Source organism: Scardinius erythrophthalmus (genome assembly GCF_964197995.2).
Source record: "Scardinius erythrophthalmus genome assembly, chromosome: 8".
Classification (NCBI taxonomy): Eukaryota; Metazoa; Chordata; class Actinopteri; order Cypriniformes; family Leuciscidae; genus Scardinius; species Scardinius erythrophthalmus.
This window is the reverse complement of record NC_138228.1, coordinates 37,962,986-37,989,299: the sequence shown is the minus strand read 5'-3', so window position 1 is coordinate 37,989,299 and position 26,314 is coordinate 37,962,986. Positions and strand designations below refer to the sequence as shown.

The 26,314-nt window shown below is 38.6% G+C and overlaps 2 protein-coding genes across 2 annotated transcripts in view; both read right to left on the bottom strand.

Moving 5' to 3' along the window:
* Positions 1–482: 482 nt before the first annotated feature.
* LOC308694416 (trypsin-3-like) lies at positions 483–2,232 on the bottom strand. The gene is made up of 5 exons (XM_081371927.1): positions 2,079–2,232; positions 1,804–1,954; positions 1,048–1,295; positions 783–919; positions 483–688 (listed from the first exon to the last, which is right to left on the bottom strand). The coding sequence occupies exons 1-5, from the start codon at positions 2,116–2,118 to the stop codon at positions 539–541; spliced, it is 726 nt and encodes a 241-aa protein (XP_081228053.1). The 5' UTR covers positions 2,119–2,232; the 3' UTR covers positions 483–538.
* Positions 2,233–24,086: 21,854 nt separating this feature from the next.
* LOC308694804 (putative nuclease HARBI1) overlaps positions 24,087–26,314 on the bottom strand; it is a 30,451-nt gene continuing 28,223 nt past the window's right edge. Inside the window, exons 2-3 of the mRNA XM_081372558.1 lie at positions 24,263–24,972; positions 24,087–24,195 (exon numbers count right to left, since the gene is read on the bottom strand). Of these exons, the coding sequence (XP_081228684.1) occupies positions 24,116–24,195; positions 24,263–24,935 (753 nt within the window). The 5' untranslated portion in view covers positions 24,936–24,972 and the 3' untranslated portion in view covers positions 24,087–24,115. The remainder of the gene's footprint in view (positions 24,196–24,262; positions 24,973–26,314) is intronic.

Below are 26,314 nucleotides of genomic sequence, written 5' to 3'. Positions count from 1 at the left end.
TCATTCTAAACCACGGGTAAACTTGCTTTTACGTTTCACATTGTTCATAATTATTGCCGACTGTTGTCAAGTTTGTACTGAACAGACTTTTCAGACTATAAAAGTAAGAATGAAACGGTCACTTCTACAATTGTCGTATTTTTAGTCACTATTTGACATTTTTCCCCTCGCTGAAACATAGTCTATACTGTCAACACAGTGTTTCTGTGACTATACAAAGCATGTGCATATGAGGCAACAGATGTGATTGACTGTCTGCTAAGCCTTTAGACATAACATCGACTAGAACTTACATCTTCTGATGGCCTTGTTGTCGATACTCTGAGGCTTCGAATGTTTTCCATTTGACATTGCAGACCCATATGATGGGGTACTTAATTTTGCCATGCTGCTGTAGAAGCTCAGCGTAAGGGGTGTGGAGCAACTGATTAAAAAATGCTTAAAAACAATGTCCATATAAAAATAAAAGATAGAAACACATACACGTTTCAAACTGAATTTTATTACAGAAAATTAGCCGACCAGGCTGAACAAAGAGCTAGTTATTAGCTATGATGGATTTGATCCAGTCAGTGTATCGACACACCTCAGTATAAACCCCAGGAAAGCCTGGTTTAGCACAGCCTTTGCCCCAGGAAACAACACCTTTCAGTTTCCTCTTGCACACCACAGGGCCACCAGAATCCCCCTGAGAAGAAAATTGGAAAATGAAAAGGACAAATTTGTGGTTTATATAAAAATTTAAAACGCATGTAAAGAGGAAGACTGAGTCAATAACATACCTTGCACGAGTCTTTGCCTCCCTTCATGAATCCAGCACAGAACATGTTTTTAGTTATTTGTGCACCATATGCTCCCCTACACTGCGCACTTGAGAGTACAGGCAAATTCAAACACTGCAGAACAGAAGCAGTGCGAACTGGAAAAAGAATATGAACAGTGCTAAAAGTTGTCATCGTTTATGTATCTATTGAATGAATGCATGTTTTAATGCCTGACCATATTATATAAAAGTGTAAGAAGATTTTAATTATTCAGCCATCTCACCTCCAGTTTTGCCCCATCCAGAAACCAAGCACTGCTCCCCTGCAGAAGAGCAGCTGGTTGCCAGACGGATCGGCTTTACATATTTGTTGAGGATGGCAGGCTTTCTCAGCTTGATCAGCATGATATCATTGTTAAGAGGCTGATCATTATAGTTTGGATGACGAATCTTCTTCTCTGCATCGATCCGCTGCTCTGTGCATTCATTAACAGACATGTTGTGCTTTCCCAGGTGGATGACGAGTTGGCTTCTATTTGAAAAAGAAACTCATATTTTACTCAGCCTTGATATAATGTTTATCAGAATATTGCCTATACCTACATATCAGGTCTTTAGGTTTTACCTAGTCTAAGAGACATATAGACAATAGAAATCCTGCATTAGTATGCTGAATAATAATTTTAAAAAAATTGTGATTATTTATTGAAGCCAGAAAAGAGGCATATTTAAATACTGTACACAAATGTAAATTTGTTTCAAAACTAAAATATTCAAAATTAGAGCTGGATGCCAATGGTTGGTAGACTGACGTACTCTCATCTTTATTATACATAATGTGTAACTTTGACAGCCTTAATTCTTTTCTTTAGAAATTATGAATTTTTTTAATACACATTCAGAAATGGTAAACAATAACAACCTTTTGCTAATCGATTCCTTAAAAGGGTACTCTTTAGGGAAAAGGTAGTTTGATGGTAAAGTAGCTTTAACATGTTTTTTAAAAAAATACAGGTTAAAAAGGGAAGTTATATACTCACTTGAAACTGCAGTGAGCTGCAGACACAATCCATCTTTTATTGATCAAAGATCCTCCACACATGTAATGCCCGTCCGTAAGGTACGCTTGCCAGGGCTGGGAGTGGGGTGGACATTCATAACCTCCAATGATTTTATCACCTGTGCTGTAAACTTTATTGAAAAATTAATTGTTCTTTTATTAATATTAATGCTAAAGACTATCTATAATACATATTAGTGTAGGCATAAACAAACAATTGTCATGAATAATTACTAATAAGAGAGATCTACATACCCACAGCCACAACTAGCAAAGTGAACACAACAATCTTCATTGCAGTAAAGGAGAGAAGGACTGCTCACAGCTTTAGAGCACTTCAAGATTAGCATTCATGCTTTTAAGCAATCTTTTGAACACCCCTACCGAATTCATACCAGCCAATAAGATCACAACAAAGGAGTCACAAGTAAAAATGAGCATGCGAGACAACAGTTATTTTCATACATTTTTTCATGGTCATAATAAATGTGTTGGAAGGAAGTGCTGACTTATGACAGTATGAAGCTTATATAAAAACAGATGACCAAAATGCTGTTTTACTTTTTGAGTGACACACAACTTAAGATTGTGAAGACTTTTTATTATGTACAGTAAGTTTATTGTTTTCTTAACTGTTCAATAAAAGTCAATAAAAGACAAATTCTCTAATTAATAGCACACACTGATGGCCTGACTCAACATCACACAAAATAACAATCTATTTTGACATAATTTTTTCGTCACGTCCATTGGTAAACATCGCAGTTTTGAGATTCAAAGGCTACAATACTTACCAATGCAAAAACAACACTTTATTTTGATGGACCCTTTTGAACATTCTGTTTACTGTAAGTAACTTTGCAACTACAGTAGGCTACATGTCAACTAACTCTCATTAGAGTATTAGTAGACTGTCTGCTTAATATCTCCTAACTCTATTGTGATGGTCCTCCAACAGAAATTCTACAGACTATAAGTAACTTTGCAACTACATGTCAACTTATTATATCCCTAACCCTACCAGTCTACTAATACTCTACTAACACTCTAGTGAGAGTTAAAAATTAATTTTGTCTCTACAATTCAGGAAATACATGAACTACAAACAAACACACACATATTTGCTTGCTTGCCCTTACAAGTGTATTGTCCTAGTACGTGTACTGTACTGCACTTTTAAGAGTACTTTAGTGTATCAGCAGTAAACTTTGAATTTACACAACTAGTTTACAGTTTTTCTTTGTATTGCAACAAAGTAAATCTATACTGTTAGTTTGCTTATTTTTCAGTCAACTTCTTAGTTTTAAGTAGGCATTGAATTATACTCTCAGAAGTTTATTGAATTTTAAGATTTTTGTAAGTGTTTTAGTGTCAATAGTGTCTGTTTAAGTGAATTTAACATCATACTTAGTTTACTATTTATATATTCATTTTGCACTAAGTATAAGATAGCCTGGAAATCCAGACCTAAATCTAAAAGATTAATGGTCTGGCGTCGACTAATGAAAATCGGCCAGCTCAAGGGGCGGCACCAAGCATGCATTTGAAAATCTCACTGCATGCACGCAATTGGATAACACTACGACCAATCACAACAATAAACCCCATATGCTAAGCTACCAGCGGAGCTACCTGGTAGATTAGACTCTTACTGTATCCGGTCGGCAAAACAGCAAAAACGTCCTTCTCACAAACGAACGATTCGAGCGGCGTATTCTGTTCCTGTTTTAGATAAAAAGCCATTGTAGCAGCCAAAACCGTCAAACAACTGGTATTCATTCATAGTCATCTTGCAATGTTTACTCATGACTTCGACGTCTGGCCCGCCTATATCAGATAACCCGATGTGATTGGTGCAGCTCAGATCGTGGGGCATATTTGATGAGCATCATTACTAGACACCAGAGTAACTCACTGAGCAAATTCAACTTGTGCTCTCGAGAGAAATCTGGATTACCAGGGTAAGTATAAGATGAAACAATATATAAATATATTATATAATATATAATAGTATGTGTTCAATAAAAATATCCATAAGCCAATAACACTTTTTTGATAACATGAACAACATTTTTCAAATAAAACAAATAACACCTATCTTCCAGTAATCTGTTCTCATTTTTTTTCTATGTGATATATACTTACAAGCCAATCGGTTTCACACAAATGTATTTTGCTAAAACTGATCTGGGTACGTTAGTTAAACTAATCTGTTTGTTAGCATGTCAACTCAGTTAATAGTTTAACTTAGTAACGTTATTTTGATTATCAATGTGCATAATAAAACAGAACTTAGCAAACATTATCCAAAAACCTGTTAAGATTCAGGAGAGCACAGTTGCAACCTCTAACATGGCAAAAGAATTGTTAAATAAATATGCAATTTGTTGCAAACATTATGGCTTAATAAGCGACTATTTGAGTTGAGTTATGCAATTTACAATTCAGTTTTTTATTAGTAAATTTGGATGAACTGCAATAGAAGCACTAGAAAGAAAACAAAAACAAAAAACAATTCTTTAAAAAGTACACGTCAGGCTAATGTTCTTGTCCAGTAAGTTTTTTTGTGTGTGTGTGTGTTTCGTTTTCATTCTGCTTCCTGTTCTGAGGCCTGTTGCATGAATCTAGTTGAACAAACAGTGTTGACAAAACAAACAAATCCAACCAGGGGCCCGTTCTTCGTACGTTGCTTAAAACATCCGAGATCAAATTACACATCCAATATGATATCATCGTGCTAATCATGATCTGCCTAATTAGGTTCTTCGAACACACCTGCCGGATATGATTAGTATTCACCTTATTTTCGAACGCGGAAGTAAACATGGGGTTGTTGGTTGTTGTCAGTACGAGGCGGTTGGCAATAGCTAGACTGTGAATGGGCAAGAGATGGCGGAAGGAAGTGAGGAGACAGGAAGTGAGATGGGATTTGAAGAAGAAGGCGGGAGAGATAGGAGTGTTTGGAATGTAATGCGGTCAAGAAAACAGAAAAAAAAGGAGAAAGTAGTATCTAATATAGATGAAACAGATAGTGAACAAAGTACGACAATAGTAAGTAAACAACAACAAGAAGAAGAATATAAAGTGATCATGAAACTATCTCAGGAGGGGTCGTCATTTGGTGAGTGGAATCCGATCGAAGTGGAAGTCGATAAACAAATTGCTAGGCGAGGTCAAAAATGCAAAAGTATTAAGAAGTGGAGCGCTGCTGATTTTCTGTAGGAATAAAATGCAACAAGAGAAAGCCATAGAACTGAATAGAATAGATGGCAAGAGAATTAAGTGTGTTTCGACTGAAAGCAAGGCGATGGTTCGAGGAGTTATTACAGGAATACCGGTAAATGTTACTGAAGATCAGATCAGAGACAATATAACAGGGGCAAACGTGTTAGAGGTAAAACGCCTTAAAACAACCAGAAATGGGGAGAAATGCGATAGCCTGTCTGTTGTGATTAAAGTTGATGGAGCAAGACTTCCAAGTAAGATGTACATAGGATACATGAGCTACGAGATCAGGCCATATATCCCTCCCCCATTGAGATGTTTTAAGTGCCAGAGATATGGCCATGTAGCAGCAGTGTGTAAGGGTAAACAAAGATGTGGTAGGTGTTCAGGCGAGCATGAGTATGGGAAATGTGGAGAAGGAGTAAAGCTGAAATGCTGTAACTGTGGAGGGGAGCACAGTGCAGCCTATCGTGGATGTGAAGTTAGTAAGAGAGCAATGGAGGTGCAGCGAGTGAGGTCGATGCAAGGAATAACATATGCAGAAGCTGTAAAGAAAGTGTCTAAGGAAAAGGAAAAGGAAGCCTATAAACCAGAAACCAAAGAAATTAAAAGTAGGTCTTGTGGGAAATGTGAAAAAATTGAGGCAAAAAAGGATCTGTTAGTTATGGGCAAAAATGAATTTGTGATGTTTATGGTTGAGGTGATAAATTGCTCGGCACAGACAGACAGAAAGACCGAAAAGATCAAAATAATAGTTAAATCAGCGGAAAAGTATCTAGGAATAAAAGGGCTTAGCTGTGAGGTAGTGGAAGAAATGATAGTGGCAGGAAGCACAAGTTCGCAAGCATGGGCTGGTGGCTCTTTATGATATTAGCTATATTGCAATGGAACTCTAGAAGCCTTATAGCAAATGGACAGGAATTCAAGAGTTTTGTTTCAGATTTAGCAGATAGACCTCATGTAATATGTGTGCAAGAAACATGGTTAAAACCACAGTTGGACTTTGTATTGTATGGATATACTTCAATTAGGAGAGATAGAGAAGCAGGAAAAGGTGGAGGGGTTGCAACTTTTGTTAAAAGTGGGGTAAGATATAAACTTATTAGTAAAGGGAAAGAACATGAATCTGTTGTAATTGAAGTATGGTCAGGGGAAAATAGTATAAGAATAGCAAATTTTTACAACCCTTGCAATAAATTAAGTACTGATATGTTGGAAGTAGTTTGCGGAGAAATACAGGGCAAAATAGTGGTATGTGGGGATTTTAATGCACACAGCACATTATGGGGAAGTAAAAACACCGATATAAATGGATTAGTAATAGAGAAATTTATAGATGATAAGGAGCTGGTGTGTATTAATGATGGAAAGGGCACACGGTATAATAGTTCAAGTAATACAGAAAGTGCTATTGATCTAACACTAGTGTCAATTGGAATTGCAGGAGTTAGTGCATGGGAAATAAGTAGATCGACAGTGGGTAGTGATCACTATCCGATAATAACTAGGATTGGCATAGAGGTGCAACAGGATGAGGAAGTGGAAATACCTAGGTGGAAATGAGATAAAGCTGATTGGCAATCATTTCAAGAAATTAATGAGATTAAGTGTGTAGAAATACTGAGTAGAGATCTAACAAATGTGGAGGAAATGAATAGTGCAGTAGTTGCAGCCATTATACAAGCAGCAGAAGAAACAATTCCTAAAAGTACAGGGAATAAACCGGGAAAAAGTGTGCCGTGGTGGGATGAGAGCTGTAGAATAGCAGTTAAAAGAAGAAATAAAGCATTTAGACAGATTAAAGCTCACCACACACTAGAAACTTTAATTAGCTATAAAAAAAGCACAAGCAGTAGTTAGGAAAATTATTAGATCAGCCAAACGCATGTATTGGAGACAGTATTGCAATAAAATTGGAAGTGAAACTCAGTTGTCAGATATATGGAGAACAATTAGAAGAATGAGTGGATTAGGTAGAAAGGTTGAAATGCCAGTGTTATGTAGCAGTAACAAGAATGCAGTTAGTAATGTAGAAAAAGCAGAGCTTTTGGTAGAAACTTTTGTGAAAATCCATAGTTCTGGAAATTTATCTACAGTAGATAAAAAGCATAGGAACCAGATACTGTTGGAAAACTCTGGAATAAAAGAAAGTAGAATTGCATCAGGAGGAGATATGGACCTGCCTTTTACTATGTTTGAATTAAAAAGGGCTATCCTAAATGCACGACAAACAACACCAGGAAAAGATGCTGTATGTTATAGCATGCTAGGGCATATGAAAGATGTATCACTGGAGGTAGTATTAAGGCTGTTTAATATGATATGGAATGTAGGTAGAATTCCACTTGAATGGAAACAGGCAGTGATAGTCCCAATACTCAAACCCGGTAAAAATGCGGTGGACCCATCAAGTTATAGACCTATTGCGTTAACATCACAATTAGGGAAAAGTATGGAAAGGATGGTAACAGATAGGTTAAGTTATTATATGGAAAGTAAGGGTCTTTTTTCAGCGTATCAGTCTGGATTTCGTAAGGGTAGGGGGACAATGGACTCTATTTTGTGCTTAGAAGCAGAAGTTAGGAAAGCACAAACTAATAAAGAAAGTGTAATTGCTGTGTTTTTTGACGTCGAAAAAGCGTATGATATGCTGTGGAAGGATGGACTACTTATAAAACTTAACAGATTAGGAATAAAAGGTAAATTATTCGGGTGGGTGTTAGACTTCCTAGACAGAAGAACAATAGAAGTTAAGGTTGGTACAGAGTATTCAAGTAGGCATATTGTGGAAAATGGTACACCACAAGGTAGTGTTTGCAGCCCTATACTATTTAATATTATGATAAATGACATTTTTGATCAGGTAAGCAGAAGTGTAGGTAAGTCACTTTATGCAGATGATGGAGCACTCTGGGTTAGGGGTCGAAATGTAGAATATCTAAGGAAAAAAATGCAAAATGCAATAGAGAAAGTTGAACAATGGACTTATAAATGGGGATTTAAACTCTCAATCTTAAAAACTCAAGTTATATGTTTCTCTAAGCGCCATAAAGTAGTGCCACTGAAATTGTATGGACAAGATTTGGAACAGGTTAAGGTGGTGAGGTTTTTAGGAGTTCTCTTTGATGAGAGGATGACTTGGTGTCAACATATTGAAATGGTCAGAAATAAATGTAAGAAGATCAATAATGTGTTGAGATGTCTATCAGGGCGTGACTGGGGAGCGAGTAGAGCATCGCTAATAAACATTTATCAGGCTCTCATGAGAACTGCCTCTGATTATGGTTGTTTAGCGTATATGTCAGCATCGGATACTAACCTTAAAAAGCTTGATGTGGAACAGGCACAGGCACTTCGGATTTGTACTAGAGCATTTAAAACATCACCAGTAACTGCAATACAGGTGGAGGCAGGAGAGATGCCGCTACGTATCAGGAGGGTCAAGATCATGTTGGCGTATTGGACTAATTTACAAGGACATAGTATGGAGCACCCCACAAAAACTGTCTTGCAGGAATGCGCAGAGCATAGTAAAAGCAATTTTTACAGCTTCGGATGGGTGGGGAATGCTAAGGCTCAAAATGTAGGTCTCAATCAGTTGCAAATAGGACCCACTGTGGCAATATCAATGATACCACCCTGGAAATTTATAACACCATCTGTGAATATAAGCTTACAACAAATACTAAAAGAAAACTCAAAAATAATGCCAGAGTGGATAATAGTGCAAAACGATGTAAAACAGTATCAAGAGGAATTATTTATATTTACGGATGGATCTAAGCAGCCAGAAACAGGCCGTACTGGTGCAGCTTTTTTTATTCCTCGGTATAAAGTAGCAGTCAAAAAGAGGACAACAGATTACCTGTCAGTTTACACGGTGGAGTTAGTAGCAATTTTACTAGCGTTAAGGTGGGTGGAAGAAAATAGTCAGGACCAAGGTGTCGTTATAGCCTCAGATAGTTTATCAGCATTATTAAGTATTCAATCTGGGAGAGCATCATGTAGACAAGACCTCATTCATCAAATACTTCATTTGCTGCTTACACTTCATAATAAAAGAATAGCTGTCTCTTTCCTTTGGGTTCCTGCTCATGTAGGGGTGGAAGGAAATGAAGCTGTAGATATGCTAGCAAAAAACTCTATAAAGCATGAAATAGTAGATGTGTGTATACCAATATGTAGAGTAGAGGTTAAAACCATCATAAAGCAACATTCAATTAAAAAATGGCAGGAATATTGGAGCACAGCCGATACAGGACGTCATTTATACAGTATTCAAAATCAAGTAGTCACAAGCATGAGGAAGGGCAGAAGCCCAAAGGAAGAGATGTTAGTTTCACGTCTTAGAATGGGTCACACTGGTTTAAATACAACATTGTACAGAATAGGAAAACACCCCACTGGACTATGTACTTATTGTAATGTACAAGAGACAGTGAAACATATATTGTTAGACTGCAAAAAATATGAAAAAGATAGGGCAGAATTGAAGACACAAATGGATGAACAAAGTATTACACTTGAACATTTATTAGGAAAAACATCTGGGAAAATACACAAATTATTAATTGTGTTTTTGAAAAATACTGGGTTAAGCGAAAGAATTTAATATTTTTTTTTTTTTAAAACAGTCTTCTTTGTTGTCATTATAATGTCCACACTCCAGTCTAGTAGGTGGCGGTAATGCACCTTTTAGATGAGTTGCCAACCGCCATTAAAAATCTGAAAGAAGAAGAAGAAGAAGTAAACATGGGTCCAATATCCGGTTTTTGTGCGGCACTTCCGTTTCCTCGCTTCCCTGTGCTAAATAACGATATCGATCGCGAAGGATTATGCAGAGTTGACAGAAAAATGTTACACATGCCGTAGCAGATGAATACTACAAAGAACTAAAGCTCCGCCTCACTCAGTTAGGGTACCGGACCTGGTTGAAAACACTCATGCATCTAGCTGGCAGACTGCCAAAACTTCGCTGGCGCCTTCAGCACCGCCCTAAACACGGTCGAGCCAGCGCTGGACTAATATATCTGGAGGTATTTTGTCATGTCAAATGTATTTAATGCCATCAGAGTGCAACCAAAGCATAGGATAGCAATAAGTAGATCGCTATAAATAATTGGAAATCATACAAAATAAATGTCATGATCATGCCATTATGCCATGATCACTATATTTTATACAAGGGTTAGCAGCTACTATAATGATTTTTTTTCTCCTTGGAGTTTTTATCATGGTTTATTATTGAGACTTCATAGTCCAGCCACTTTTCTGGTATCGGGTGGTCTTCTGTCGGTCTTGTGTTCACGAAATGAAAAGAACAAACATATACGGTCGTTTCGATGGTTTCTTCAAATGTAAAGCTTTTAACCACAGGCGAAGGGATTCCTCAGGCCGGCGACACTCTGCGTGGCGTGTCCATTTTTATTTCGGCTCCCATGTTAACAGAACGTGCACACTGCCTGCGTGACGCGCGCGTCTCATAGGCGCGGAAAACGCGTGCATTAGAATCGACGCCTATTTTTCACGCTACACGGAAGCGTTTTGGAAGCGTTTCCAGGCAAAATAGAATAGGAAAAGATGTTTGTATTTCATTTTGACATGAATACATATTAATAAATGACATTTTGATGTTTGAAAGTTTAGGTTGTGACAAATGCAGATATAAATGCAATGCAAAAATCGATTTTCTAATATTGCACCTGTCAATACAGAACGAAATATTCTGTAGCCTATTTTGCCGTCAATACTGCCGACGTTGTCTTTGCTGCTATATATTTATGTTTAACATTAAGTATAGGCCTTCCACAACTCTCTCCCCATTATGTCGAATATAATCACCAATGAATGAGGCTTATCATATGTCACCTAGCAGTGCCGCGTCAGACACGTTTCTGGTGTGCAAAGACATGTAAAACGCCACGCAACAGAAACGCCACGCAGCCAGTGTGTCTCTGGTCGTAGGGCGCCTGATAATTAAAATGTCAATGATTTCGATGATTAAAACACTCCTGCTCCAAGTAAACCTTTCTTTTGTACCAGTTATTATGACAACCTCTAACTGCACAAACAATCCCGGTCTTCCCCGAAGCCATAACGATAAGTTAGTTGTTACGAACACTTGTTTAATTAACCGCTATGGTGAAAAGTGAGTTAGCGCGCCAGTGACCGGAAGTGCCTGACCGGAAGTCTCGCACAAAATACCGTCAACTGGCTGCGTCCGTATTTCCGTTAAAAATAAGGTGAATAGCTGGATTGAGTTATCTGAGATAATTGCGCGTTCATGCGCTGGTTTAAAAGGGGATATGTATCGATAGTAGAAACATTGATCAGCAACGCTGCTATTGGCTGTTCAGAGTGGCCAATGAGCAGGCTCAGTTTTTCTCCTCAGCAGAGCAAGAACTAATATAGCTGCGAGCAGCGATTACGGGCCCAAGCCGGTGGCACCGCAACCCCGGTGCCTTTAGTTACCTAAAGGCACCGGGGTGGCGGTGCCCCCGGCTTTGGCCCTTCATCGCTGCTCGCAGCTATATTTATATATATATATATATATATATATATATATATATATATATATATATATATATATATATATATATATATATATATATATATCTTTAATGTATTTTTATCATGTTGAAAAAGTTTGGTGTGAATAAAATAAACCACTTAGGAGGAGTAGCTAAAGTCTGACATATCCAAAAAATCCACATTCAAACCAAAATATCTGACTTCCTGTTGCTCGGAGCTAATGACTGTAAATTAGAAAGTTGTCCGGCTTGATGAGAACAATATAGGTACTGATTTTTGTAACTGTGGGTAAAAGTAACCCCCCCACTTTTGTCAAAAACATTTTTAAAGTGACACACTTCCTGCTGCCAGTTGGTGGCGCTATAACTTTGACTCACAATAGTTACATCCATCTGATCAGCCTCTTACCACGAACACACTGCTGAAGTTTCATCAAGATCAGTTAATGTGTGCAGAAGTTATACCACTTCGTGTTTCTCTTTTCTCGCCATAAATTCGTGTCCTCGCCACGGCCAAACCGTTCGAGATATCAAAAATCCGTCCGCAATTTAGCATCCTCAATGTCTTGACTTCATGCTGACCGAGTTTGGAGGTGATTGGATGAATTCTCTAGGAGGAGTACATCAAATTCCACAGCATGCGTTTTTCAAACAACCCATAATAGCCGACTTCCTGTTGGGCGGAGCTAATAACTTAGAGTGCGGAAGTTGTTCGGCCTGATGAGATCTATATGTGTACCGAGTTTCATATTAATTCATGCAAGCGTGTTTGAAATATGGACCAAGTTTTCGGACCCCGTTCAAGGGGGCGCTGTCGAGCCCCCCTGCCACGCCCAGGTACCAGCTTCAGTCCGGCCCTGATGGCCGCAGGTTCTGACCTGTGTGAAAAGTTTCAAGAGCTTTTGAGCACGTTAAGGGCCCCAAAAGCCCCTGAAACCTTGAAAAACAAAGATTAAATGGAATAGACAAATCCCCCCCACCCCCTCCACACACACACACACACACACAGAGAGAGAGAGAAAATTCTCCAGAAAATCTACATTCAAACCAAAATATCTGACTTCCTGTTGGTCTGAGCTAATGACAATAAATTAGAAAGTTGTCCGGCCTGATGAGAACAATATACGTACCAAGTTTTGCGATTCTAGGAAAAACTAAGCCCCCATTTTTGGCTAAAGGTGGCGCTACTGAGCCATTCCACCACGCCCATTTCTGAAACTTTGCACATGTCTACTGGATAATAAATGTGATGTGTCTGTCGAGTTTCATGCAATTTCAAGTATGTTAAGAGTCTCAAAAGCTTAAAAAAAGAATATTAAAGTTTGAAGCATTGCCACGGCAACAGTATCTAAGATATCAATAATCCTTTCACAGGTCTACATCTGCCGTGTGTCTACATTATACACATAAAGTTTGAAGCAAATCGGGTAAAAATAAGACACTGATTTCAAAGCATTTTGAAAGTGACAAACTTCCTGCTGCCAGTTGGTGGCGCTATAACTTTGACTCACAATAGTCACATCCATGTGATCGGCCTCTTACAACGAACACACTGCTGAAGTTTCATCAAGATCAGTTAATGTATGCAGAAGTTATAACACACTTCCTGTTTCCATTATTCACCATAAATTCGTTTCCTCGCCACGGCCAAACCGTTCGAGATATCAAAAATCCGTTTGCAATTTAGCATCCTCAATGTCTTGACTTCATGCTGACCGAGTTTGGAGGCGAATGGATGAATTTCCTAGAAGGAGTACATCAAAATCCACAGCATGCGTTTCCAAACAACCCATAATAGCCGACTTCCTGTTGGGCTGGCGTAAAAAGTAAAAGTACGAAAGTTGTTCCGCCCGATGAGATCTATATGTGTACTGAGTTTCATATTATTACATGCAAGCGTGTCTGATTCATGGACCAAGTTTTCGGACTTCGTTCAAGGGGGCGCTGTTGAGCCCCCCTGCCACGCCCGGGTACCAGCTTCAGCCCGGCCCTGATGGCCGCGGGTTCTGACCCGTGTGCAAAGTTTCAAGAGTTTTCGAGCATGTTAAGGGCCCCAAAAGTGCCCGAAAGGTTGACAAAAAAATAATAATAATAAAATATAGCTGCGAGCAGCGATTACGGGCCCAAGCCGGTGGCACCGCAACCCCGGTGCCTTTAGTTACCTAAAGGCACCGGGGTGGCGGTACCGCCGGCTTGGGCCCTCCATCGCTGCTCGCAGCTATATTTATATATATATATATATATATATATATACATACATACATACATACACACACATACATATATATGTATATATATATATATATATATATATATATATATATATATATATATATATATATTATTGTTCAAAAGTTTGGGGTCAGTAAGATTTTTTATGTTTTTAGGAGAAGTCTCTTCTACTCACCAAGGCTGCATTTATTGATTAAAAATACAAACAAAAACAGTAATATTGTGAAATATTATTCCAATTTAAAACAGCTGTTTTCAATTTTTAAATATTTTACATAGTAATTCATTTCTGTGATCAAAGTTGAGTTTTCAGCATCATTACTCCAGTCTTCAGTGTCACATGATCCTTCAGAAATCATACTAATATGATGATTGATGCTCAATAAATATTCATTATTATTTTCAATGTTGAAAACAGTTGTGTACAGATTTTTTTTTTCAAAATGCTTTGATGAATGTAAAGTTCAAAAGAACAGCATATATTTCAAATATATATATTTTTAACATTATAAATGTCTTTACTGTAACTGTTGATCAGTTTAACTCATCCTTCATAAATAAAAGTACTGATTTATTTTATTTATTTCCCCCAAAAATAAAATTTCAATTATTACTAACCCAAAACTTTTGAGCGGTAGTGTTTAACGTTACAAAAGCTTTAGATTTCAGATAAATGCTGTTCTTTTGAACTTTCTATTCATCAAAGACTGTACACAACTGTTTTCGACATTTAAAATAATAATGAATGTTTCTTGAGTATCAATCATCATATTAGAATAATTTCTGAAGGATCATGTGACAGTGACGACTGGAGTAATGATGCTGAAAACTCAGCTTTGATCACAGGAATAAATAACAGTTTAAAATATATTAAAATAGAAAGCAGCTGTTTTAAATTGGAATAATATTTTACAATATTACTGTTTTTGTTTGTATTTTTAATCAAATAAATGCAGCCTTGGTGAGCAGAAGAAACTTCTCTGTTATGTGCGCGCCACAGACTCCACGCACGTCCGCTTAGAGTTCCGCCTTTTGCCTTCCGTCAATATTACGTTATTAGAAAAATAATTTTTTAGAGAATCGATTTTTTGACATTTGTGAATCGATTCAGAATCGTCCACGTCCGCATCGCGATGCATCTAAGAATAATTTTTTTCTCCCACCCCTAGATTTCATACAACAGGTTAATAAACAGTTACAATTAAGTCACTTACATTTTAGATGCAATGTTGACTGTTTTTGTTCTGTTTCAGCAGCGAAAATAGTTAAACAAAGATCACGGCAGAACCATCACGCATCACGTGTTTTCTCATAACTGAACGATTCAGCATTTTTAACGAATCGGTTGACTCAAAGATTGAATGATCAATCCATAAACATCTGTCTTAATCATGATCGACTCATTCGAACGAATCGTTTGAACGAATGAATCAATGACTCGCTTATTAAGATGGATGCCTGGCGACACCTAATGGCGGTTTAGTGTTGTTTAAAAGCATCATTCTTTCCCACATGTGTGTGATTTGTGTGTGCAACATTATCATTATTTTTCTTTCACTATTATATTAGCGATTTAAAAGCACCCACTCGTGTCACACGTCGATTAACCGGTGGGAAAATATCCTCAGACACATACCTAATAAATGTATATTTAAATACAATATTGGCCTACCTGGTAAAAAGTTTTATATACTATTTTGATGTCCTTTTGGACACAAGAGGGCAGTATAGCCCTATGTTTGCTTTTTTGTTGAACCAAATAGCACTAAATAGCCTGTTTTAACTTTTTCATTCTTCTTGAATTGCAAAAACAGAATAAAATGGGTTTAGTTGTGATATTTGCATTCTTTTATATAGAAATAAATGGTATATAATTACATTTTTAGAAGATTTTTAGTGTTTCCTTTTTGGACATTACTTTAATCCCTCGCCATAGCAAAACCGTTTGAGATATTTATTATCCATTCACAATTTAGCATCTTTAATGTAGTTTCATCATGTTGAAAAAGTTTGGTACAAATAAAATAAATAGTTTAAGAGGAGTGGCTAAAAATTCAGAGGCTGATTTTGCAAAAAAATTCACATTCAGACCAAAATATCTGACTTCCTGATGGCCAGAGCTATTGAATGTAAATTAGAAAGTTGTCCGGCTTGATGAGAACAATATACAAACTGTTTTTTCTTTACTGTAGTTAAAACTAACCCCCCCACTTTTGTCAAAAGCATGTTGAAAGTGACACACTTCCTGCTGCCAGTTGGTGGCGCTATAACTTTGACTCACAATAGCTACATCCATCTGATCGGCCTCTTACCACGAACACACTGCTGAAGTTTCATCAAGATCAGTTAATGTATGCAGAAGTTATTCCACTTCGTGTTTCTCTTTTCTCGCCATAAATTCGATTCCTCGCCACAGCCAAACCGTTCGAGATATCAAAAATCCGTCCGCAATTTAGCATCCTCAAAGTCTTGACTACATGCACACCGAGTTTGAAGGGGACACGGTGAATTTTCTAGGAGGAGTATTTCACATTCCACAGCAAGCGTTTTCCAAACAACCCATAATAGCCGACTTCCTGTTGGGCTGGCGTAAAACTTGACGAGGGTAAAGTTGTTCGGCCCGATGAGATCTATATGTGTACCGAGTTTCATATTAATTCATGCGAGCGTGTTTGATATATGGATCAAGTTTTAGAACCCCGTTCAAGGGGGCGCTGTTGAGCCCCCCAGCCACGCCCGGGTACCAGCTTCAGCCCGGCCCTGATGGCCGTGGGTTCTGACCTGTGTGCAAAGTTTCAAGAGTTTTTGAGCACGTTAAGGACCCCAAAAGCCCCTGAAACCTTGATTAACAATATAAAAGCAATAGTCAAATCCCCCCCTCCCCTCACACACACACAGACACAGAGAGAGGGAGAGAAAATTCTTCAGAAAATCCACATTCAAACCAAAATATCTCTCTTCCTGTTGGTCGGAGATGGTTCATGTAAATTAGAAAGTTGTCCGTCTTGATGAGAACAATACACATACCAAGTTTTGTGATTCTAGGAAAAACTAAGCCCCCATTTTTGACTAAAGGTGGCGCTACTGAGCCATTCCACCACGCCCGTTTCTGAAACTTTGCACATGTCTACGGGCTAAAAAATGTGATGTGTCTGTTGAGTTTTATGCAATTTCAAGTATGTTAAGAGTCTCAAAAGCATCAAAAAATAATATTAAAGTTTGATGCGTTGCCACGGCAACAGTATCTAAGATATCAATAATCCTTTCACAGGTTTACATCTGCCGTGTGTCTACATTGTACACATAAAGTTTGAAGCAAATCGGGTAAAAATAAGACACTGATTTCAAAGCATTTTGAAAGTGATGTACTTCCTGCTGCCTGTTGGTGGCGCTATAACTTTGACTCACAATAGTCACATCCATGTGATCGGCCTCTTACAATGAACACACTGCTGAAGTTTCATCAAGATCAGTTAATGTATGCAGAAGTTATAACACACTTCCTGTTTCATTTTTTCGCCATAAATTTGTTTCCTCGCCACGGCCAAACCGTTCGAGATATCAAAAATCTGTCCGCAATTTAGCATCCTCAATGTCTTGACTTCATGCACACCGAGTTTGGAGGCGAATCGATGAATTCCCTAGGAGGAGTACATTAAATTCCACAGCATGCGTTTCCAAACAACGCTAAATATCCAACTTCCTGTTTGGCTGGCGTAAAACTTAGAGCACGAAAGTTGTTCGGCCCGATGAGATCTATATGTGTACTGAGTTTCATATTATTACATGCAAGCGTGTTTGATTTATGGACATGTGTTTGGATCCCGTTCCAGGGGCCGCTGTCGAGCCCCCCTGCCACGCCCGGGTACCAGCTTCAGTCCGGCCCTGATGGCCGCGGGTTCTGACGTGTGTGCAAAATTTCAAGAGTTTTCGAGCATGTTAAGGGCCCCAAAAGTGCCTGAAAGGTTGACAAAATAATAATAATAATAATAAATATAGCTGCGAGCAGCGATTACGGGCCCAAGCCGGTGGCACCGCAACCCCGGTGCCTTTAGTTACCTAAAGGCACCGGGATGGCGGTGCCGCCGGCTTTGGCCCTCCATCGATGAAGAGTTCAGATGCAAAAGCCTCTAAGTGCCATCTGAAATTTTCTTCTTGAATGATCATTTTTATCAAGCTCGTATATTTAAGTTCAGTAATTTCACTTAAATGGCAATGCAAATTACCTATTAATTGTCATTTAAGTGAAATTACTGAACTTAAATATACGAGCTTGATAAAAATGATCATTCAAGAAGAAAATTTCGGATGGCACTTAGAGGCTTTTGCATCTGAACTCTTCATATATATATATATAAAAGACAGAAAATATTACTTGTCTTACCTTATTCTGATTTTATGATACACTCAAAATATTTCACAACATATCCTTTAAATTTAATGTAAAAATAAAAACGAAAGTAAGCCGTGTTGGTCTCACGTAACCCTCTCATTAGAATCAAAATGTTTCAACATTTGCAATGTATTTGGATGCTAAACTATTCTTTATTATATGCTTTGTACTTCACTCGTGTTCCAATATCGATGGAGAAAATCATCCTCTTCACACGCGCAAAAATGTGCTTGGAAACATCACAGTGGAGCAGTGCTTACTGTGAATGGTACAAATTGTACTACTGACTATTTAAACAGAAGAGTGTAATTTGTATATGTCAGGTTGACTATTTTATTATTATATTTTATTAGGGCTATAATGAACAGGCTGCGATGTCAAGATTGTGTGTGTGTGACGCGGTTGCGATTGAACAGTGGACACATAAAAACATAAATAAAATGTTTTAGTTCATTCGTACTTCCATAGGAATACATTGAAAATGCTCGTTCTACTCCGCACCATTATCAATGTCTGTGCGGACGTCTGTATTTTACTTTCGCTTTTAAGTTAGCGATTTAAAAACCTTCAGTGGTGTCACACATCGATTAACCGGTGGGAAAATTTTATCACAGTCAGATCCCTAATATATTTATATATAAATACAATGGGCCTACCTGAAAGAGAATTTTACTTGCCCGACCAGAGTATAGCCTGGTTAGAACGTCAATAACAAAAAAATAACTTGGGAATCACTAAAAAGAGAGATTATTCTAATTGCATTACATTCATTTTAAGTTGCAATCAACAGTTAATAATAAATGTACTGATCAATGTTAACAAGGTTGCACTGCTGAGGCTTGTGCAGCTTCTCCAGGAGAATTGTAAACAAATGAGCGCAGCACACAAAAAAGGAACCCAGTTAACAACATACTGACTATAAAAATTACAAATATGGAGTTTTTATATATTCTATAACATATGATAGAGTTAAGCAACCTCACTTGACGAGTAGGCTACTATTTCCTGAATGCAATCACGATTGAAACTGTGACATTGATTTCATACAACAGGTTAATAAACAGTTACAATTAAGTCACTTACATTTTAGATGCAATATTGACTGTTTTTGTTCTGTTTCAGCAGCAAAAATAGTTAAACAAAGATCACAGCAGAACCATCGAGCATCTCACAGCAACTTGTTTTCTCATTACTGAATGATTCAGCATTTTGAAACGAATCGGTTGACTCAAAGATTCAATGGTCAATCCATAAACATCTGTCTCAATCATAAATGACTCATTGGAACGAATCGTTTGAACGAATGAATCAATGACTCGCTCATTAAGATGGTCGCCTGGCGACACCTAATGGCGGTTTAGTGTTATGTTTAGAAGTATCATTCTTTCCAATGTGCACCATTATCAATGTCCGTGCGGAAGTCTGTTTTTTACTTTCACTTTTATATTAGCGATTTAAAAGGACCCGCTCGTGTCACACGTCGATTAACCAATGGAAAAATACCCTCACAGTCATATACCTAATAAATTTATATTTAAATACAATAGGCCTACCTAGTAAAACGTTTTATATACTATTTTGATATCCTTTTGGACACGAGGGCAGTATAGCCCTGTGTTTGCTTTTTGTTGAACCAAATAGCACTAAAGAGCCTGTTTTTAACTTTTTCATACTTCTTGAATTGCAAAAATGGAATAAAATAGGTTTAGTTCTAATATTTGTATAATTTTGTATAAAAATAACTGGTGTATAATTAAATTTTTAAAAGTTATGCGATGTTTCCTGCTTCCTTTTTGACATTAATTTAATCCCTCGCCATAGCAAAACCGTTTGAGATATTCAATATCAGTTTACAATTTAGCATCATTAATATATTTTTATCATGTTGAAAAAGTTTGGTGGGAATACAATAAATAGTTTAAGAGGAGTGGCTAAAAATTCAGAGGCTGATTTAGCAAAAAATCAATATTCAGACCAAAATATCTGACTTCCTGATGGCCGGAGCTGATGAATGTAAATTAGAAAGTTGTCCGGCTTCATGAGAACAATATAAAAACTATTTTTTTTCACTGTATTTATAACTAACCCCCCCACTTTTGTCAAAAGCATGTTGAAAGTGACACACTTCCTGCTGCCAGTTGGTGGCGCTATAACTTTGACTCACAATAGTTACATCCATCTGATCGGCCTCTTACCACGAACACACTGCTGAAGTTTCATCAAGATCAGTTAATGTATGCAGAAGTTATTCCACTTCGTGTTTCTCTTTTCTCGCCATAAATTCGATTCCTCGCCACGGCCTTACCGTTCGAGATATCAAAAATCCGTCCGCAATTTAGCCTCCTCAATGTCTTGACTACATGCACACCTAGTTTGGAGGGGACACGGTGAATTTTCTAGGAGGAGTACTTCACATTCCACAGCAAGCGTTTTCCAAACAACCCATAATAGCCGACTTCCTGTTGGGCTGGCGTGAAACTTGACAGAGGGAAAGTTGTTCGGCCCGATGAGATCTATATGTGTACCGAGTTTCATATTATTTCATGCAAGCGTGTTTGATATATGGACCAAGTTTTCAAACCCCGTTCAAGGGGGCGCTGTTGATCCCCCCTGCCACGCCCCTTTCTGAAACTTTTCACATGTCTACTGGCTAATAAGTGTTATGTGTCTGTCGAGTTTCATCCAATTTCAAGCATGCTAAGAGTCTCAAAAGCATCAAAAAAGAATATTAAATTTTGAAGCGTTGCCACGGCAACAGTATCTAAGATATCAATCATCCTTTCACAGGTCTACATCTGCAGTGTGTCTACATTATACACATAAAGTTTGAAGCAAATCGGGTAAAAATAAGAGGGTGATTTTTGAAAATTTTGAAAGTGACACACTTCCTGCTGCCAGTTGGTGGCGCTATAACTTTGACTCACAATAGTCACATCAGTGTGATCGGCCTCTTACAACGAACACACTGCTGAAGTTTCATCAAGATCAGTTAATGTATGCAGAAGTTATAACACACTTCCTGTGTCCCATTATTCGCCATAAATTCGTTTCCTCGCCACGGCCAAACCGTTCGAGATATCAAAAATCCTTTCGCAATTTAGCATCCTCAATGTCTTGACTTCATGCACACCGAGTTTCGAGGGGATTGGATGAATTCTCTAGGAGGAGTATTTCAAATTCCAGAGCGTACGTTTTTCAAACAACCCATAATAGCTAACTTCCTGTTGGGCGGAGCTAATAACATAGAGTGCGGAAGTTGTTCGGCCTGATGAGATCTATATGTGTACCGAGTTTCATACTAATACGTTCTTGTATGTGTCCAAGATTTCAGATTGCATTCTAGGTGGCGCTGTTGAGCACCCCTGCCACGCCCGGGTACCAGCTTCACCTCGGCCCTAATGGCCGCGGGTTCTGACCAGTGTGCAAAGTTTCATGAGTTTTCGAGCATGTTAAAGGCCCCAAAAGCCCCCGAACCCTTGAAGAACAATAATAATAATAATAATAATAATCCTAACGAAAACAATAGGGCCTTCGCCCTTTCAGGGCTTGGGCCCTAATAATAATAATAATAATAATAATAATAATAATCCTACCGGAAACAATAGGGCCTTCGCCCTTTCAGGGCTTGGGCCCTAATAATCCTACCGAAAACAATAGGGCCTTCGCCCTTTCAGGGCTTGGGCCCTAATAAATAATCCTACCGAAAACAATAGGGCCTTCGCCCTTTCAGGGCTTGGGCCCTAAATAGTCGAAGTTTATTCGGAATTTTAATGTTTAATCAAAACGCCAGGGAACACCTCAAAGTCTGCAAAAGCCAGGAGAGAGGGCTGGCAAAAAGTAGCAGACAATTTAAATCCGTTAGAAGTGGCCATGTTAGATGTTTTTATCACTTAATAGCCTATATTTTTGTATTTTAATAATTGCATAACTTTGTTCATTGTAATGTCAGAGTCATCACACTAGAACATGGGAACAAATAAAAGTGAAGTACAAAAATATTCTACATAATGGTAATTTTTAGTTATATTATAGTCTCTTTTATAAAAGGCACTGTTAAATAAATGGTTGTCTGATTATAAAAGCAACCAAGAAAAAGGCTAAAAAAAAGAAAAGATCTTTGGAGCCTACACTGTAAAATAATTTAAAAGAAAGTATAAGACTTTGTAATGTCCATTTGTTTCCATTGCACTGGACAGTGAATAAACCCTCTCAGATAACTGTCATATGGAGGAACTAGCCTAAGTGCAATTGCATAAATAACTTTACTTAATGTATACTTGTATGTTTTATGGCTGCAATATAAGTTGCAGGATTGCACATCTACAGAAAGGCCTACAGAAGAGTCTGCACAGACAGAGGAGACATAGGCCTACAGGTGGGCAGTGGTTAGCCAACTTTTCCTTTTTATTTGTTGCATGAGACATGTGTCTAATATCTCTTGTTGCAGGCACTTGACCTCTGGCTTTTCTTTACAAAGAACAATTGAAATAAAACTCAAGAAACTAAGCATATTTGTCTTTTATTAAACATTTAATGAAAAGTTTTTTTTTTTTGGCAATGTTGTGTAATATGGCACATGCAACAATGTCACAGGCCCTGTCAGGTGTGCAACCCTGAAATCAAGACACTGAAATCTTCCCTTTAGTTAGCCAAAGTTCATTTCATTGTGTGCCCTTGTCCTGACTAGGGCTGCATTGCAACTTGTTTGGGAACTGGTTTGTAAATGGGGTCATAAAACATGGTTGATATCCTCCACCACCTGTCAAAAAATGATTGATTGACAGGTGCCCCGCCCCTTCCGGTGACAGGTACCCGCCCCTTTTGGCATAGGATCAAAGGAGATCAAAGGAAGATCAAAGGAGATCAAAGGATCAAACGGGTTTGACAGTTTTGACTTTTGATTGACAGGTTGACAGTTAGTATGACTTTTGATTGACAGGTTGACAGTTAGTTTCAGGTTTTGATGCCTTTTGAAGCCTTTTGATATTGACAGAAAGTGTTATAACAATTTGTCATGGCTATGACAGCTAGTTTTAATTGTTTGATGCCTTTTGATATTGACAGAAAGTGTTAATCGTTTGAAGACACTGGCCCTCATTTATCATTCTTGCGTAGAAACGGGCGTATATGTTGGCGAAAGATTATGCTTACACTCCTCTCACCGCCTGATTTATGAAGCTGTGCGTACCTTTGAAATCCAGGTGTACGCAATACCTGCCCTTGATAAATGCCGCGGCTGAAAACGATCGTCATTTGAATAACACACCCCTATATATTCAAGTCTCCGCTTCCCCCACGCCCTCATTTTACGCCATGGACACACGGAAGACGGCAAAAAAGATAAACTTCTCCGACGTGGAGATCGAGACCATCACCAGGGAAGTGGAAAGAAATAAAATCGTTTTATTTGGGAGTTTAAAGAGTGGGATTAAAGGCGCCCACAAAAACAAAATATGGACCCAAATTACGAGTTCTTTTAATAGTGTGGGGGTTGAGAAGCGCACTCCAGCAGAGGTAAGAATGTTTTATTGCTTAATATAGACCAATAGTAATCAAGTTAAGCATGAGTTTTCTTTAATGCTTAATATAGACCAATAGTGATTAAGTTAAGCATGAGTTTTCTTGTTTATTGTAGGTGAAAAAAAGTGGTTAGATATAAAGATCGCCACAAAGAGGCGCGTCTCGGCACTGAAGAGGAGCCAGAGTCAGACTGGGGGAGGCCCACCGGATCCAAGCCTCCAGCTGACACCGAACGAGGAGCGGGTGGCAGCCCTCATCGGAACGGCGTCTTTAGAAGGTATCACCGTTGGGGGAGATACCGACGACATTCATGGTAAGGAAACTTAAATTTGATAGACCAATAAAAAAAAACACACATAAGTCCACAGTTAAATTATTTTATTTAAATTTTGCTAGAAGTTGCGCTCCTGATGCGTCACGGGGTTTGGCACAGGGGTGATCAAAAAGTCCAAAAGAGGATAACCCCTGTCACCTAAAGGGGAAAAGAGAGGTTAGGAAACGAATATATTTTGCAAAATAAATTTGCTCTTAGTACTCACCTAAAAGATAACCATGACCCCTCAATGCGCCCTCCTGCAGCCGTCTGCGCACGCTGCTGTGCTCAAAAATGAAGGCATCGTGGGTGCCTCCAGGCCATCGTGCCACAACATTTAATAGGCAGAATCTGGCATCACAAATAATTTGCACATTGACTGAATGATAATTTTTGTGGTTGATGTATGCGTAATCATTAACCGATGGTGGTTTCAGACGCACGTGGGTACAGTCAATTGCACCTATGACATTTGGAATCCCAGCAATCTCATAAAACCCCCTTTTAATCATTGTTTGCTGGGCATTGTCGTATGGGAATTGGACGTAGTGTGGGATGAGAGTCCTGATAGCAGCCAGCACGGATGGCAGCATGCGGCTCATGGTGGGTTGGGATATGCCAGACCTGTCAGCAATCTCCCGTTGAAAGGTTCCAGTGGCTAAGAACCCCAGTGTGGAGAGAACCTGGACTGGAACAGGTAAGGCCCTTGATCGCCGGGTCTCACGCTGGAGGTAGGGCTCCAGGTTATTGCACAGCTCCAGGAGAAGATGCCTTGGAAGACGGAATCTGCTCATCAGCCATTCATCTGATTCATTCAGAAGATCTCGCCTATCCTGAAATACTCTTTCCCTTCTCAAGGGCGCATATGCGTCTTCTAAAAGCGCCAGGTCAGCCATCATTGAGAATTGGTGTACGCTGGAAATCCAGTTTAAATAGCTGTTTGGATGAGCAAATGACAATGCATTATTTTACAGCATGCGTTTTGAAACAATTAGCATTTAATTTCGTATCACGTCACATGTATTGGGGTGTACAATAGTGATGATGATGTGATGTGGAGAACCATTCATTCACATTAATTATTGCATGAAAATTTGTAATTAGGGCCCAAGCCCTGAAAGGGCGAAGGCCCTATTGTTTCCGGTAGGATTATTAGGGCCCAAGCCCTGAAAGGGCGAAGGCCCTATTGTTTCCGTAAGGATTATTATTTTTTTTTTCTTCATTATTTTTTTTTTTGCCTTTTTGCCACTTTTGGGGCCCTTAACATGCTCAAAAACTCTTGAAATTTTGCACACACGTCAGAACCTGCGGCCATCAGGGCCGGGCTGAAGCTGGTACCGGGGCGTGGCAGGGGGGCTCGACAGCGCCCCCTGGAAGGGGGTCCGAAAACTTGGTCCATAAATCAAACACGCTTGCATGTAATAATATGAAACTCAGTACACATATAGATCTCATCGGGCCGAACAACTTTCGTGCTTTAAGTTTTACAAAAGCCCAACAGGAAGTCGGTTATTATACGTTGTTTGGAAAACGCATACAATGGAATGTGAAATACTCCTCCTAGGGATTTCATCCGATCACCACCAAACTCGGTGAGAATAAAGTCAAGACATTGAGGATGAATTTTTGCGAACAGATTTTTGATATCTCAAACGGTTTGGCCGTGGCGAGGAAACGAATTTATGGCGAATAATGGGACACAGGAAGTGTGTTATAACTTCTGCATACATTGACTGATCTTGATGAAACTTCAGCAGTGTGTTCGTTGTAAGAGGCCGATCACATGGATGTGACTATTGTGAGTCAAAGTTATAGCGCCACCAACTGGCAGCAGGAAGTGTGTCACTTTCAAAATGCTTTGAAGTCACCCTCTTACTTTTACCCGATTTGCTTCAAACTTTATGTGTATAATGTAAACACACGGCAGATGTAGACCTGTGAAAGGATTATTGATATCTTAGATACTGTTGCCGTGGCAACGCATCAAATTTTAATATTCTTTTCGGATGCGTTTGAGACTCTTAGCATGCTTGAAATTGGATGAAACTCGACAGACACATAACACTTATTTGCCAGTAGACCTGTGAAAAGTTTCAGAAACGGGCGTGGCAGGGGGGCTCAACAGCGCCCCCTTGAACAGGGTCTGAAAACTTGGTCCATATATCAAACACGCTTGCATGAATTAATATGAAACTCGGTACACATATAGATTTAATCGGGCCGAACAACTTTCCCTCTATCAAGTTTCACGCCAGCCCAACAGGAAGTCGGCTATTAT